The 16,418-nt window shown below is 44.7% G+C and overlaps 2 protein-coding genes across 4 annotated transcripts in view; both read left to right on the top strand.

The window, feature by feature from the left end:
• Positions 1–7,722, top strand: part of SORBS3 (sorbin and SH3 domain containing 3) — a 113,650-nt gene extending 105,928 nt beyond the window's left edge. For all 3 annotated transcript variants that reach the window (XM_029603795.1, XM_029603794.1, XM_029603793.1), the window contains exons 16-19: positions 2,663–3,196; positions 4,130–4,242; positions 5,279–5,385; positions 6,244–7,722. In XM_029603795.1, coding sequence (XP_029459655.1) covers positions 2,663–3,196; positions 4,130–4,242; positions 5,279–5,385; positions 6,244–6,314 — 825 coding nt within the window. In that variant the 3' untranslated portion in view covers positions 6,315–7,722. The remainder of the gene's footprint in view (positions 1–2,662; positions 3,197–4,129; positions 4,243–5,278; positions 5,386–6,243) is intronic.
• A 4,587-nt stretch (positions 7,723–12,309) lies between these two features.
• The window catches only part of PDLIM2 (PDZ and LIM domain 2), a 60,030-nt gene continuing 55,921 nt past the window's right edge, over positions 12,310–16,418 (top strand). The window contains exon 1 of the mRNA XM_029603790.1: positions 12,310–12,570. The gene's annotated coding sequence lies outside the window, so the exon portion shown is untranslated. The remainder of the gene's footprint in view (positions 12,571–16,418) is intronic.

Genomic DNA, 16,418 nt, shown 5'->3' with positions numbered 1-16,418 from the left:
CAGCTTCGTACCATTCCATGCCTCTTGCCCAAGGTAGTCTCAGAGTTTTATTTGAATCAGTCCATTTCGTTGTCATCCCTAGATAAGCACAAGGACGCAGAAGAATACCGCCTCCTCCACCATTTGAATGTCAGTAGGCTTTTGGTGCGGTATCTGGAAGTTTCAGAACCAGTCTGAAAGACAGACTGCATGTTTGTCCTTCACGGTGGAAAGAAGCAGGGCGAACCAGCTTTGCGGGCTACCTTAGCTTGCTGGATTGTGGAGGCAGGAAAGCCATTACTCCTTCAGGTTAAAGCTCATTCCACTAGGGCTCAGGCAGTCTCATGGGCAGAAGCTAGACTGCTGTTGAGTGGCGACGTGGTCCTCCTTGCATACCTTCTATAGGTTCTGTCGCCTGGACGTTCAGCCCCAGGAGGACGCAGCCTTTGCAAGGACAGTGTTAATCGGACTGCGGGCAGCCTCCCGCCCCGATTGGGAGTAGTTTTTGTACATCCCATTGGTCCTGAATCCATCTGGCTACACGCTAGGAAATTAGAGAAATTACATACCTGATAATTTTGTTTTCCTTAGTGTAGACAGATTGTCCCAGCATCCCACCCACGGCTGCCCAATATTAGTGCCAAGGATTCCCCGTGGAGTGGATATTGATTCCAAGAGATTACAGGTAAACCATCATCCAGGCCCTAGATCTATAATCTTACTGGGGTTCAGTGCTTATGTAGAAGAGGACCACTGTAAATAGCTTCCAAAAGACAAAAGACCCGACATGAGCTCATGTTTCGATGACCAATGTCACCTGTCTCAGGGGTAACAATTCTCGTATTCTTAATAGGTTTATGAAGGGTACAAGAGCAAAAAGAACTGGCAGATGAATGATAACATTAATGTATATTTCTGATACCGCTTTAGGCCCATTGCGTGGCGAGAGACGGTGGATGCAAATTTTAATACATCCTTCTTTTCTGATGCTGTGTTCACAATAAACAATTTAAGTAAATTATTTAGAGCTTTTACAATATTTTTTTTTCACTTTATTTTCTGTTGTTTTGTTTCTTTATTTTTTGAGCTGATATACCTCTTACATGTGAGCAATTTTGCTTTATAGCTAAATAGCAACAAATCACCAGGAGCTGAGGGATTCACATTTGACAAAAGTCCCAGATGATGATACTCAGGAAATTACACAGACATGGGATATAGGAGGTGATGTCCCTTTGTCAACTGGTAACTGGTTAAAAGACAGGAAACAGAGTAGGACTAAATGGTCAGTTTTCCAAGTGGAAAGATGTAAATAGTGGAGTACTCCCGGGGGTCTAGTGCTATTTAAATGGTCTAGGTGAAAGGAAAGGAACATTGAGTGAAGTGATCACATTTGCAGATGACACAAAATTATTCAGCATGGGTTGATTATGAGGAATTCTAAGATGCGAAATTTCAGGTTTGATTTGCTTTTGCCTGCTCTTTTTTTTTTTTTTTTTTTTAGACTTTTTATCTAGTCTGTTTGGTTGGATGTGTTATATTTATTACCTTTGCTGTTTGTCAGTGCACACTGACTGTGTCACTTTAATAATCACAGTGTCACTGTGTATGTTTATTTTGGGAGCTGCTGTGGGCCTCAGAATTAGCGGCATGTAAATGCAAATAAACAAATGCATAACGCTGTGAGACTGGGGAACCTGGCAGTTAAACAGCAGATGAAATGCAATGTGGATAGGTGCAAAGTGATGTACATAGGGAGAATTAATCCTAAATATCTGTTCCCAATGCTGAGTTCCATATTGGGAGTTTACCCCTCAGGAAAAAGGGGACCTTGGAGTTACCGTGGCCATTTTGTTGAAATTTTCAGCTTTTAGTGCAGCAGCAGCAGCCTAAAAAGAGAGTGGAATATTAGAAATTATTCAGAAAGGAATAGAAAACAAAACTGGGAATAAAATAATGCCACACCTTGTGTACTATGTCTCAGAAAAGATAAAACAGAATCAGAAAAAGTACAGAGAGGGGCAATACAGATGATTACGGGGATCGATCGGCTCTGTTATGGAGAAAAGACTAAACAGATTAGGGCTCTTCAGCTTGGAGAAGAGACGACTTGGAGGGTCTATGAGAGAGGTTTATAAAATTGTGTAATAGGGAACAGTTATTTACACTATCAAATAGTACTAGGAGAAGGGGACGCGCCCTGAAACTAACAGGTAGCAAATTTAAAACAAATGTTAAGAGAATGTTTTTCAGTCAAAGCGCAGTGAAGCTATGGAACGTATTGCCAGAAAATGTGGCCAATGCTTGTAGTATAACTGATTTAAAAAAAAAAAAGTTAGGACAAGTTTCTGGAGGACAGCTCCATAAATAATTATTAGCCATTTAGACTTTGGTTTTCCCACCTCCTATTTCTTAGGATTTTCTGGCTATTTCCTGGCGATCCAGACTGGCCAGTGTCAGAGACAGGATTTCAGGTTCAGTGCTCCGTTGGACTGATCCAGCATGGCATTTCTTAAGTTCCCTGTCTTACGCGGGGTATAGTAAGTCAGGGAAGATAAGAACAGGAGGAGGCTGGAAGCAGCAGTTTGCTGTGGGTGGGGCAAGATTTTGAGAAGGGTCGGTGTTTGTAGGAACATTTCACTCGGGAAAGGCCCTTGACATGGAAACTCTCTTCTTTCTGCAGGGTGAACGTATCAGTTTGGTCCGCCGTGTAGATGAGAACTGGTACGAGGGCCGGATTTCTGGCACCAGCCGCCAGGGTATCTTTCCTGTCAGTTACGTGCAGGTGGTGAAAGAGCCCCGTGTCAAGGTCTCCGAAGACCCCCCAGCACCCACGAACTTCAGTGCCCTCACCCCCGGGTCTCCAAGTCATCAGATCCTCACAGCTCAGCGAGATTCTCCCAATAACATCAGTGTAAAGCATCCTGCATTCTTTCCAATAAGTGATGCATCCTCCAGCACCACCCATGCACTCTCACCTGGCCATGCACAATCTACACAAAAAACGATGCTCTCCTCTCCCCAGCATACCCAGTTCTCTTTCCCAGCAAATTCCATCTCCATGGACCTCCAGAACGCCTCACCCCACTTCAGCACAGATCCCAGGACAGTGCCAAGGAGTCCACAGGGGCCAGCGGGCAATCACCAAAGTCCTTCACCATTAAAAGAGGTGAAGCATTCATCCGTGCCAGCTGCTTCACTCACAGTCCCAGCCCAGGTAAGCCACAGCACCCTCCCTCTTTCACCTCCAGCGCTATCCGTGCACTGGAATTCTAAGAATGAATTTACAAGTAGATTCTTTCCTTAATGTGCTACCAGTCCCTGTTCCCGAGTCCTTTTTCATGCCTTAATACAGCTTAAGCAGTTTCCAGAGCACATTGCTTTCACAGCACACTCAGAAAATTCCTGCGGAGAGGGTTTCAGGAGTGTGTTTGGGACTTTGACAGAAGAGAGGTTTAAATTCCTATAGAGAGAGGGCCATGGACCATGCTGACAGAAGAAAGGTGTGCACGCCTGCAGTGATGTGCCTGGGTGCTCCTACACAAAAGAGGTATAAACCCATGCAGGTAGCGGCCAGGAATCTGCCTGGGCCCTGATTATGCAAGAGGTGTAAATTAGAGATGTGAATCGGAACTGAAATCCGAACCGATTCTGGTTCCGATTCACATCTATAGAGATGTGAATCGGAACTGAAATCCGAACCGATTCTGGTTCCGATTCACATCTCTAGTGTAAATGCCTTGGGGGAGGGAGCCAGGGCTATGTGTAGGACTCGCTTACCAAACAGAGGTGCAAACTGCAGGTAGGGGGCTATAGGGGTGTCTCAGACCCACTTACAGAAGGGAGGTGTGAACTGCTGGGAGGACCGATCAGTGGCACAGGGTGTACTGCTGTCAGTGCAGATGCTCAGGTTGAAGATATGATATTGGGTTTGCATTTGATATGATACCTTTTTGATCTCCTCATGGGTTCAAGTCAATCTGAGAACAACCAGAGACTTTCTTGCGTTCCCCCTTCTGCTGTCCCTTTCTTTCTGGGGCTGTGGCACTCCTTGTACGCTGCTCTGGCTGCTCCTTTTACCTACCATCGTCATTCTGAATCTCATCCTCTCATTGCTCCTCTAATCAAACGTAATTTGTGCTTTATCCAGAGTTTGCCTCAGGATGTCCCTGTTACCAGGGGTTTGTCCCAGCGACCTACTCACCCACCCTCCGTGCGAAGAGTATCACCACCCTTCAACATCTCCGACATGCACTGCCTTCTGTAAGTGCTTGGGCGTCCTCGCAAATCAGTATACACATGGCTTCCGTGCACAGATCAGGTGTCCTAGGGGGCCCCCTGCACTGCCTGCCAGACAGAGCGTAGCCCAGGACCATGTGCACTGTGTACCATACAGGGCCTTTCATACGGCACACAGCATGTCCCAGGGCTGCTTCCACTGCGTAGTGTGCACGCTGACCGTGTGTTTCAGGGTCCCTCGCATTGTATGTCCCGGGGTGCATCATTCTGTGCAGAGATGGCCTCTCTCGTTGCCCCCTTATTCTGCCCACAGACTCTGTGTCCCAGGATCCCTCACTCCGTACACCTGAGGATCACACAATACCGTTCTCTTGCAGACTTAGTCTAGTTTTCTGGGAGCTGTATATTTTCTGTTTAACTTTTTACCATTTTCTGATCACACTTAGATTCTCAATGTATAGTGTAAGAATGTTTTGACGTTACCCTTTACAATGACAATTTTCAAAGGAGTCCATTTGGGTAAATTGGTGGTTACCAGGTAGATTGCCTTGACTGAAAATTGCTGCTAACCCCCCCCCCCCCCCCCCGAGCAGCTAAAAAGTGTGCACAGGATTCACAACCCACATTCCTTCTCGCTGCATTATAAAAAAAGGGGGGGGGGGGAGCATTCCCAAGGAGGTGTTTAGTTTGGAGGAGTTAAGTACATGGCTTTAATTTTCACATCATGCACATTGCTTTCCTTCTTTCCCGTCCCCCTTCACCCTGGCCCTCTGCCCTTATACTCATGGTGGAGCACCGTTTATGCGCATATAAGCACATGGTCCAAGAAAAATGTTCTCTTTCAGAATTGCCTACAAAGCCAACGGGTATAAAAGCATCCACGGCGGGCTACTGGAAATGCCCCCCCCCCCATGTGTTAATCGCCAAGTGCCGGCATATTCCCGCCGACTGGTGTGACCTGTAGCGTTAAGTGCGCATCGTTACCAGTGCCCGTCACGGCAGGCAGCTTTCAGAGCCACCGTGTATGTAACCCGCCTCTCCCATGACTTGCATCTCACAGATACAAAGCGGTTTATCAGTACATCCCGAGCAGCGATGATGAGCTAGAGCTACGCGAGGGAGACCTGGTGGAGGTACTGCAGCGGTGTGACGACGGTTGGTTTGTGGGTAAGTCACACAGAGAAACTGAGATTTGCCTCCTCCAGCAGAACGAGTGGCAGGGACTGGTGGAGAAGTGCTGGCTGGGTGGGAAGGAACGGCAGGGAGTTGTGGAGGAGGGCTGGCTATGGAGGAAAAGGGAGCTGAATGATGGGGGGGGGGGGCTCACAGTGCCTGCAATCCCAGCCTCTCCCAGCAGGAGGCAATATTTTCTCTGAAGCCATCTGTTTTGAGTCCTTTGAATCCTGCATTGCTCCGATAAGGAGCATTCATTGTGAGAACAAATATGCAGTTACTGTGGTCCTGAGAGGCAGAGCTGTTGGAAGGTCATCAGATCCTCACAGCTCAGCATACCCAGTTCTCCTGACCTTTTTTGTGGCTATATCATCCCAAGGGGACCCGGCCCCCTCAAAGCCAACCCAGCTGCCCGGACTGCCAGTTGACCCAGCGACAGGCCTGCTGAGACTGTGCAGCTGTTGGGCGCACTGGAGAGGGTCTGGGACCGCTAGATGTGGCTTTTAAAGAAGTTAGGGCCTGATTTTCAAAAGCATTTACACACATAAACCTGGGTTTTATGTGTGTAAATGTACTTTGACAGTTGCTATAAAATGCGCCATTGATTTGTGCATAGGATTTACTCGTGTAAGTGCACCTTTCTTCAGTAAACGACTTTTGAAAATTGCTATGATAGTATGCTGCATTTACGTGCGTAGCTCCTGAGTGAGCCTGATGCAGAGACCAGGGGGCTTCTCTTCTGGAAGCCCTTATTTTTGGTTGTGTTACATGAAGAGTCGCATGCCTGGGGTGAGGGAATACTGTTGTGTAAACACGGGCCTTTAACTGTCTTGACCCTCTGCTTTTTCTCAGGTGTGTGCCGGAGAACTAGGAAATTTGGGACTTTCCCTGGAAATTATGTTGTGCCTGTGCCGTCTAAGTGACCCTTGAGGCTATGTAGCAGGCCGGAGGAACTGCTGTAAGGAGTCAGTGTGTAAAGTGTTGGGTACATGGAGCCCAGCGTCAAACCAGTGTACGCACACAGAAAACCAGGGCCTGGCCCCAGTCTGTCCCTGTGCATTCCCATGGTGGGGGCAGCCTGGTCCAGTTTGTCCCAGAACATTCCTGTGAGAGAGGATGTCTCCTGCCTGTCCCATTGCCTTCTCATGAGGAGTGGGCTCGTCCCCGGCCTATCTCTTTACATTCCTGTGAAGAGGGGCCCTTTCCACAGTCTGCAGGAGGAGGGGGAGGCTCTGTCCCCATACTTTTCCATTGCAGTCCTGTGAGAGGAGGAGGCCTGGCCACAGTTTGTCCCATTACATTCTCAGAAGGCGGGGGCTTGTTCGTATTCTGACACATTACGTTCCCGTGAGGAGGGATTCTATCCCCGGCTTATCTTATGACATTCCTATGATGAGGGAGCCTGTTCCCAGTCTGTCCTGTGACATTTCTATAAGGGGGTAGGCCTGTAAAGTGGGGTGTCTTTCTCCAGTCTGTCCTACTGAATTTATGTTAAATCTGTGGCCTTTCTCCACCTCTACCCAGATCAGCCATCCAGACCTAATTTTTGTCCCATTGAATGCCTAAAATATTAGTTCTGATTTTTGTCATTGACATCCCTAAGACAATCAGAACTAGAAGTCCATGCATGTTCATAGAGGAGAACCAGAACTGGATCAGCCTGTTTGATAAGCTTACATTTTCCTGGATGGCAAGGCTAACAGTGGGAGAATGTTGTGATTGTTTGAACCTCCTTAAGGTGTTTCAGGGGTGGGATATTGCCCCTTTGTCATCAGGAGGCCTCCACCTCCCGCATTCATCCCAGTTCAGCATAGACTGGAGGATCCTATTACTGCTGTGAAAGGAGAACATTGAAAGACGTTTTTTTAAACTTTGATTCTGAAGTTGATAGAATGTTAGAAGATTCAGGACATGGGTTTTTTTTTAATTTTCTTGCTAATGTTTTTGCCTGCACAGTCTGGCCTGGCCTTGGGCTCCGCCTGAGCTTGCTGGATGGCTGGGTTGCTTCTCCGAGCTGTCATTCCTTGAATGTTTTCATTACATTTTTGTGGTTTCTGACCAAACACACACTTCTGAAGTGGCACAATGTAAAGGCTTTGAGCTTTGTTTAAGAAAATATATAATAATAATAATATAATATAATAATACTCTCAGCTCAAGTCCCAGGTTGATTATATCAAAGTGGCATTCTGAAATACTCTACCAACTGTGATGTCATCATTCTGCGACTAGAGAGCCTGGCACCTGCTGGGTTCAGGTCTTAGTAGTTATACATAGTTAGATTTTTCTTAAAAGTACAAATGTTTAATAAAATCCTTTATGTGTTTGTTATTGCGTGTTCTGTGTTAGTCTGTATTTATACTCTGCCAAATCTATCCATAAGGATTCGCCTGAGCAGCTTAAAACAGTTTAAAAACACATTTCCTAACAGTACATCTTTTATAAAAATACATTTGATAACAATACATTTTATAAAGTGCATTAATAAATACATTTCACAAGATAAAACATAATAGTAATTAATATCCTATCACACTGCTGTAACATGCTCCCCATCTTCATTATGGAGAAGTACATACTACACCATACAAACATAATTATAGTTAATTTTACTAAAGTAACCCCCTCAAAAACCACCCCACATACTGTCTATTAATAAACTCAGTATCTCAAAATCCAACAACCTCCTAATTCCCCAAGTTCAAAAAACATGGAGGTCCCAGGATCAACCTAAAAGAAAAGGGGGGCAACAACAACGTATTTACTCATTCAAACACTTCCCGCCCAATTAAGGGCAACTCATAGTAGCATAGTAATGACAAGCAGAAAAAGACCATGGTCCATCCAGTCAGTCCAACAAGTATCTTATGGTAGTAACTGCTGCTCCATGCAGGTTACCCCATGTTTCAGTTAAGATTAGTAACTGTCGCTCTGTGCAGGTTACCCCATGTTTCTGTTAAGAGTAGTAACTGTCGCTCTGTGCAGGTTACCCCCATGTTTCTGTTAAGAGTAGTAACTGTCGCTCTGTGCAGGTTACCCCATGTTTCTGTTAAGAGTAGTAACTGTCGCTCTGTGCAGGTTACCCCATGTTTCTGTTAAGAGTAGTAACTGTCGCTCTGTGCAGGTTACCCCATGTTTCTGTTAAGAGTAGTAACTGTCGCTCTGTGCAGGTTACCCCATGTTTCTGTTAAGAGTAGTAACTGTCGCTCTGTGCAGGTTACCCCCATGTTTCTGTTATGAGTAGTAACTGTCGCTCTGTGCAGGTTACCCCCATGTTTCTGTTGAGGGCAATAACATCTGCTTCATGTAGGTTACCCCCAAGCCTTATGGTTTTTTATTATTTTGCAAATTATTTATCAACTAAGCAAGGATAAACGAAATATAAACAACAATATTAACCAGTTCAGAATAATGCAAGGTAACATAACATCAGATACATTGCTCTCAGTTTTACACTTTTTCCCCCTTTAGCCCAACCAACTTTCCACTCAGGCCACACGCATCCCTCTTTCATTCCTTAACAGTAGTACCAACAGAATCTGGTGTGTACTTGCTTCAGTCTAAAACATAGTTTGCAAATGTTCCCATAGTTTAAAATATCTCCTTTGCTTTAATATTGATTTTTACCCCCTGAAGATCTTTTTTGCCTTTATGGCAAATTGCATCATTTCTGCCTTCCATTCTTGAAAGGCAGGTAGTTCATTATTATGCCAATAAATTAGGATCATCTTTTTGGCCATAGTAAGGGAAACGCTGAGAAACTCACAGACCATTGGAATACTGACATGCTAAAAATGTGCTGCCGAACTGGACGCACTTTTTTTTTTTTTTTTTTTAAGGTGCGCACGATCAATTCTCCTGGGCGCTTGATGCAAGAGACAAATGCGCTGCTGTGCTAAAAAGTATGCGCCAGAGATAAATTGTGCGTCCCTAGCGTGTCCATGGCAGCGAGCACCCAGGCGATCTGGGTGTGCGCAGGTTAGGAAAATGGACGCTTGTACATTTTCTGCTTTTCTGTGCAAGGCTTGGGGCAAACTCAAAGCCTAATGCCAGCTCTGGGGTTGCCATTAATTTTTGACCGTGAAAATGTGCGTGGTCGGCGCCTGGTAAATTTTACATCAGGCACACTAGCTAATAGCGCTCATCAGCAGGCATTTACATATGATTAGCGCTATTAGCTACGTTCTGGTTTGGACTTGCATTTTGGATGCACTAATCCCGATATTTCCTAGGGTGTGAGTTTAGCATGTCCAAAACGCGTGTCCAGCCAACGTGGCGTGCTGACCTTAGTGCCTAATATTGCATTGGCCTATTCATGCCTCTGACTGGCAGTGCCAAGGACCTGGCCAGTGTCTGCCTCCAATTAACTTGTAATTTATGGCATTCAGTAAACATATCACAGAAATCACTTCTTTAGTTACATTTTAAGTATAGATCCAGTTCCCACAGCTGCATTTTTGCACCAAGCACCCTGGTGAGATAAATGCAGTGTAAAATTTTGAAATGAATTTCTCTCAAATTTGCAAGTAAGGGTGACCTATAAAGGTGCTACAACAGCAGTGACCATATCTGCTTCTTCAGACAAATCATGCCCTCACTGAGAAGCTCATTTACTCCTATCTCATATGTGTATTAGCAGGGCCTTTTTTATGGTTGAATTCCACATACTAATACATTTGATTAAACCTAAGAATTGTTTCCAAAAATGTCCTCAAGCCTTATGTTAAGGGTAATAATATTTACAATCAAAACTAAGCAACTGTCAAACCCATAACAAATTTACTGCTAGCGAAATTTTTACTGGGTGTGCAGCCTCCTTGATAATTCAGACAATGTTGCTTGAACATGCTTTGCTTTTGGACTTATAGAAACATAGACATGATGGCAGAAAAAGACCAAATGGCCCATCCAGTCTTCCCAGCAAGCTTTCACACTTATTTTTTTCTCATACTTATCTGTTACTCTTGGCCCTTAGTAGTAACTTTTTGGTTCTAGTTACCTTCCACCCCTGCCACTGATGTAGAGAGCAGTGCTGGAGCTGCATCAAAGTGAAGTATCAGGCTTAAGTGGTTAGGGGTAGTAACCGCTTATTTGTTTACCCAGCCTGTGCCATTCAGTCCTTGTTGGTTGTTGCCTGAATAAAAATCCTCTCTTCTTCATTCCCCCCTGCCGTTGAAGCTGTGAGCTGTGCTGGATATGTATTCCAAGTGAAGTATCAGGCTTAATTGATTCGGGGTAGTAACTGCTGTAACAAGCAAGCTACTCCCTCGCTTATTTGGCCATAGAAGTATTCCTGCCCTTTTTCTCTAGTGTCTGCGTATCAGTACTCTGGCCCATATAAGTCGGGGTTGTAATACACAGACATTATGGAATAAGCACAGCACTGGTTGGGAAGATCACTCCCTAAAGAGTTCCCCAAGAGAGTAGTTGTGTGTTTGTGGGGAAGGCATGGAAAAACATGCAGGGTAGCATTTGGCCACTGGCAGAGCAATACCTAGAGCAGGGCTTCCAAAACCTGTCCTGCTACCCCCCCAGCCAGTTGGGTCTTCAAGATAGCTCCAATTAATATTCATATGATAAATTTGCATATAAGGGTCTTCAGTTTGTGCAAGTTTGTCTCCGGCACTTTCTAGGTATCCTGAAAACCTGCCTGACTGTAGGAACAACAGGATAGATTTGGGAAGCCCTGCCCCAGAAGTCCATGGAGGGGCAGGTTCAACCAAGCTTGTGATGTGTCAACTGGGTCTTTTAGACTTGAATTCTCTAAAAAAAAACCAACCAAAAAAAACCATGCTGGTCATCAGAGGAATGGGAGGTCTAGAATGGGTAAATGTGAACCGGTTATTTACTCTTTCAGATAACAGAAGGACTAGGGGGCACTCCATGAAGTTAGTATGTAGCACATTTAAGACTAATCGGAGAAAGTTCTTTTTCACTCTGGAATTTGTTGCCAGAGGATGTGGTTAGTGCAGTTAGTGTAGCTGGGTTTAAAAAAGGATTGGATAAGTTCTTGGAGGAGAAGTCCATTACCTGCTATTAATTAGGATGACTTAGAAAATAGCCACTGCTATTACTAGCAACGGTAACATGGAATAGACTTAGTTTTTGGGTACTTGCCAGGTTCTTATGGCCTGGATTGGCCACTGTTGGAGACAGGATGCTGGGCTTGATGGACCCTTGGTCTGACCCAGTATGGCATGTTCCTATGTTTCCTTTTTCATTCCTTGTGAAATGTCTCTAGTTTTGGTTTGGTTTTTTTTTTTATCAGGGCCTGCTACCTTTTCAAGTGCACAATTATGGATTTAAGTAGGTAAAAGTAGAGATCATGCTAATAATTAGAAATCTGTGTTCCTGACGTTTTGCTTTGTCTCCAGCACTGTATATTTCAACAGGTGTCCCTCCCTGCCTGGGAGAGCACAGGGCATTGGGCACTGACTCGGTCTATATATTATGTCAGCATTTCTATAGCCCCCTGTACCAAAATGCAGGTATAAGATCTGCCACCAAGAAATTACAAATGTAATTAGGGTACCTGAGATAAACGGACTTGCCCAGAGTTAAAAAGTGGCAGAAGTAGAATTCGAACCCTGGTCTCTGGGTTCCAGGTCAGTAGGTTAACCACTAAGCCACTCTCTCTTTCCTTTCCTAAAAGTGGCTTGTGAAGGAACAGTAACGCCTTCCTCTAGTTCTGCCTGCTACCGAAATCTCCAAAACTGCTCTCTTAAAACCATGTATTCCTTTGATGTTTCTTTCATGAAAAAAAAATGGGTCCAGACTAAAGCCTTGTGTTGCGGGCTGAGCATGAGTGAGGACTGCAAGACGCTGTGCTGCCCATAGGAGGCGATCCTCTCTTTTTCCCGTTAGTAAGGCAGAATCGCACAACTGGGACATTTCGTGCTGAGAGGCTGTGAGTAAGAGCAGCCCTTGGCAGGGAGGGAGTATGCTCTCTTGCCTGTCTCTCATCACATGGGTGTAGTGAGCCCTTCCCTGTGCAGAGTGGAGACAGTGCTTCACCTGCTCTCGGCAGCAGGCTTCACTCGCCGGGCAGGGCTTTGACAGGTCAGATCGGGGAAGGGAGGCCAGCGGAAGAGCCATCGTTCACCCCAGCAGCAGCAGCAGCAGCTCCCAGCAGAGCCTGCATGGCATTGGCGTTGCCTGAGCGACTGTAACCAGAGGGAGGTAAGTGACACCTCTCAGAGAGCGAAACAGGAAACTGCTGCAAACTTTCTCTCAGCCAGGATGGAGCAGGTGAGAGGGGCAGAGAGGAGGAGGAGGAGGACAGGTAGAAGTGGGCATTTATCTCTCCCAGTCAGCTCGCACTCCTTACTCTTATGGTTCCCCTTCACATGAATGGCAGCTCTGTCCTCATTAGAAGACCCCTCCCCTCATTAACATCACTGATCAGGATGCCCCCCCACAGAAGTCCCTTGGGAGTGAGTCAGTGGGATGAAGGTTGTGAGGGGAATGAGCAGAAGGATGTTTTACATGTACCCATCACTACCCTTCTCCTCCAGATGCTTTGAGACCAGCTGGCTTTCATTGGCTAAAGCAGTCCACTGAAGTCTGTGTTAATGAGGGGATGGGAGAGGAAACAGGGCAGCAAAATAGGGGGTATCCTACCAGTGTCATTTTCAAAACTATAGGGATCAGGTTGGGGCTGGCGTGGCCTCCATCTTCCAGTCTTTCCCAATGAAGAAAAGGAAGCAGGTTCCAAAAGGTTCCAGGTCTGTGACCTGGCAGAGAATCACCACTGTATCCCACCACCAGGGCAGGAACACAACCAAACCTGAGGAAATATGGACCAGCACCCAAACCTGGGAATTGGTTTTTGTTATTGGCCTTTCTATACTTTCCTATTATAAATTGTTTCTGTTCTTTTAGTTTTTAACCTCTTGTTGTGTTACTTTGGCAATATGTTTACACTGGGAGGCCAATAAAGTTTCCTGAATTTGAAGGGGAGTGGATTGAGTGGTATCAGAGGGACAGAGGGCTAAGCAGAGAGGGATTTGCTCCTGTATAGTGGTTTTGATGCTGGCAGCTTCTGCCTTCAGCTTGCAACCCCAGAATAGCAGCTCTCTCTTCCTCTGTTACACAAGTCTGATTCTGTGAGGAGTGGGGAAACTGTCTGCCTGCAGATAGCTTCTGGTGTTATGACAGCCCCTGAGAACATGTATGTACAAGGTTCAGCCCTTCCCCATTGCTCTCGGAGGGCACCGCCAGCTGAAGTCGAGCTGTTTTCTCTCAGGTGATCATCTGGCTGATGGGGGTGGAATCCTTGCTCACAGGTCTGAAATGCAGTTCTGTAATTATACCCAGTAGGGTTCAGTTGCCTCATGCACACTGTTACTTATAACAAGTTGGCATTAAAATAGGGCACTTGTGGAACATTCTGTGGCTAGTAAATATAATGAGAAAGCAGTTGTATATCAAAGCAAGAATGATATAATCTAAAAGAAGAGCCCTCATTCCAAATTGCTAGAAATGTGCCACATGCTGTACAAAACTGCTAAAACTGTGTTGTGTGAAAGTATTGGAAAAGGTATCCACCTCCAGACTGAGCACTGTTACTTCTGAGCCAGCATCTTTCAATTGGGCCTGCCTACCACCACTTGTGAATTTTGAGCCCCTTCAGACTGTAAACCATGTGATTACAGAATGCCCTATTTTCCACTGCCTTGGCAATCTCTCTCTGCTTGATCCCAAGCTTGGCTTCACTCTCTGCCTAGTGTTTCTGTCATACAAATATATGTTGGAAAGCTCACTGGAGCTGACAACTCTTGTAATTAGCAGTGCAGAGGAATCTGCCAAAAAAAGCTCATGATCCACTTTATTGTGGAGGTAAATATTTTTTTTAAATAAAATATGTAATGCAGGAGGGTGTGTGACAGTTTTTCAATTCTATCAAGCAAGATTACCCATGAGTCACTTGTAAGAAATGTGAGACTTGCTAAGTAATGTATTCCACCCTTATACTATATAGGTATTTGTTTACAGCATCAATCTAGATACACTATACTTGCCGTACAGCATCTCCCTATGGTATCTAGATACAGTATAACTATTGCAGTATCTTCCTACAAAATCTAGATGCTATATACCTTTTGTGCATCTCCCTATGGTATGTGGATACAGTATACCTGTCACAGCATCTCCCTTCAGTACCTAGATACAGTATACCCATAGCACAGCATTTCCCTACAGTAGCTAGACATGGTATGGTATACCTGTTCTACAGCATCTCCCTAGAGCATACAGATACGGTATACTGTCACAGTATCTCTCGCTAAGGTATCTAGAGATGATATACATGTTACAGCATCTCCCTATGCTATATCTGTTAAATGGCATCTTGATATGACATCTAGATGCAGTTTATCTTTCACAGCATCTTTCTACAGTCTCCAGATACCACATACTTGTTGCGCAGTTATCTCCTTACAGTGTCTAGCAACCATATACCTGTCACGGCATTCACTACAGGACCTATAGTTAATTTAGTTTAATGTACAGATTTGTTAAACTGTGTTTCCAAGTAGAAACCTGCTCAAAGCAGTATACAAACAAATAGTGACTCTGTAGTGATGCATGGTGCAACTGCTAAGCCCTGTTTAGCATTGGACGCGCATTTAGCGGTGTCCGTGGTGCGTATGTGTGGGTGCGCTGGTCATAGCGCTCGATATGGCATTGGCCTGTGCCATTCTGGTTGTCCCTCTAAAAAAAGATATAGTATAACTAGGAAAGGTACAGAAAAGGACAACCAAAAGAATAAAGGGGATGGAAAGGCTCCCCTAAGAGCAAAGGCGAAACAGGTTAGTGTCTTCAGTCTGGAGAAGAGACAGCTAAGAGGAGATATGATACAGATCTATAAAATCATGAGTGGGGTGAAACAAGTAAACAGGGAACAGTTACTTACACTTTCTAATAGTACAAGGACTAGGGAAAATGTTGTGAAGGTAACAGGTAGCACATTTAAAACAAATTGGCGGAAGCGATCTTTTTCATTCTGTGCACAAACTCTGGAATGTTTATTTATTTAAAATCTTTTATATACCACCTCAATATGCTGCCAGAGGATGTAATGAAAGAAGCATAGATGAGTTCCTGGAGGAAAAGTCCATAAACCACTATTAGCCATGTAGACTTGGGAAAGCCACTGCTTTTCCCTGGTTATGAGCAAGAAGGACTGGGTCTGGGAACTTACCTGAACTGGCCACTGTTGGAGACAGGATGCTGGACTTCATGGATCTTTGGTTTGACCTAGTATGGCATTTCATATGTTTTATTGTTTTTATGTACTGTAAAAATTTTAAAAATTAAAGAATAAAAACATCACAATAAACTGGCAAACAAAAAATACCATAAAACCAGTTACTGAATAAGTACTTAAAACCAACAAAATCCAGTGAATCAACATATAAAACACACATAAACTACTGCATATCTGGCCATAACTAAACCAATTACACACAATCCCCTTTAGCCACTTGTATTAAAACACTAAAAAAACAAAAAAAACTCTGGATAACTAAATACTCACCATCCCATCCCATCAAGTGTTTCCATCAACAGAAAATGCAAGAGAGGAAGGAATTCACATAAGATAACTTAATCTGTATTTGCAGAAAAGTCTGGTTTTTACAGATTTTCGGAATGCTAAGTAGTCCTGCTCTCATCTCACCTCTTTTGGAAGTCTGTTCCACAGGATGGGTGTGGTGACCGAAAAAGCTCTATCTCTAGACTTAGCATGTGGCAGCTCTCACACAGGCTGATACAGTAAGGAGCGGTAGGAAGAGGTGCATTACGGCAGGGCGCACCCGCGTTTGCCGCATGCACAGTTCGGATCACCTACCGCTCGATACTGTATTGAAATAGCTTGCAAATGCAAGCCGCGTCCGAGAAGCGTCCGTGAAGTGTTAGGCCCGCGCAATCCATTTTACTGTATAGGCGCTATACAGCGCCTATACAGTATCCTGGGTGCAATGGTACCTGTCATTTTAAATGACGTTTGAAATGACAGGTATCAGGGG

The sequence above is a fragment of the Rhinatrema bivittatum genome, chromosome 5 (assembly GCF_901001135.1).
Source record: "Rhinatrema bivittatum chromosome 5, aRhiBiv1.1, whole genome shotgun sequence".
Classification (NCBI taxonomy): Eukaryota; Metazoa; Chordata; class Amphibia; order Gymnophiona; family Rhinatrematidae; genus Rhinatrema; species Rhinatrema bivittatum.
The sequence above is the reverse complement of the archived record's forward strand: the minus strand, read 5'-3'. Positions and strand labels throughout refer to the sequence as shown.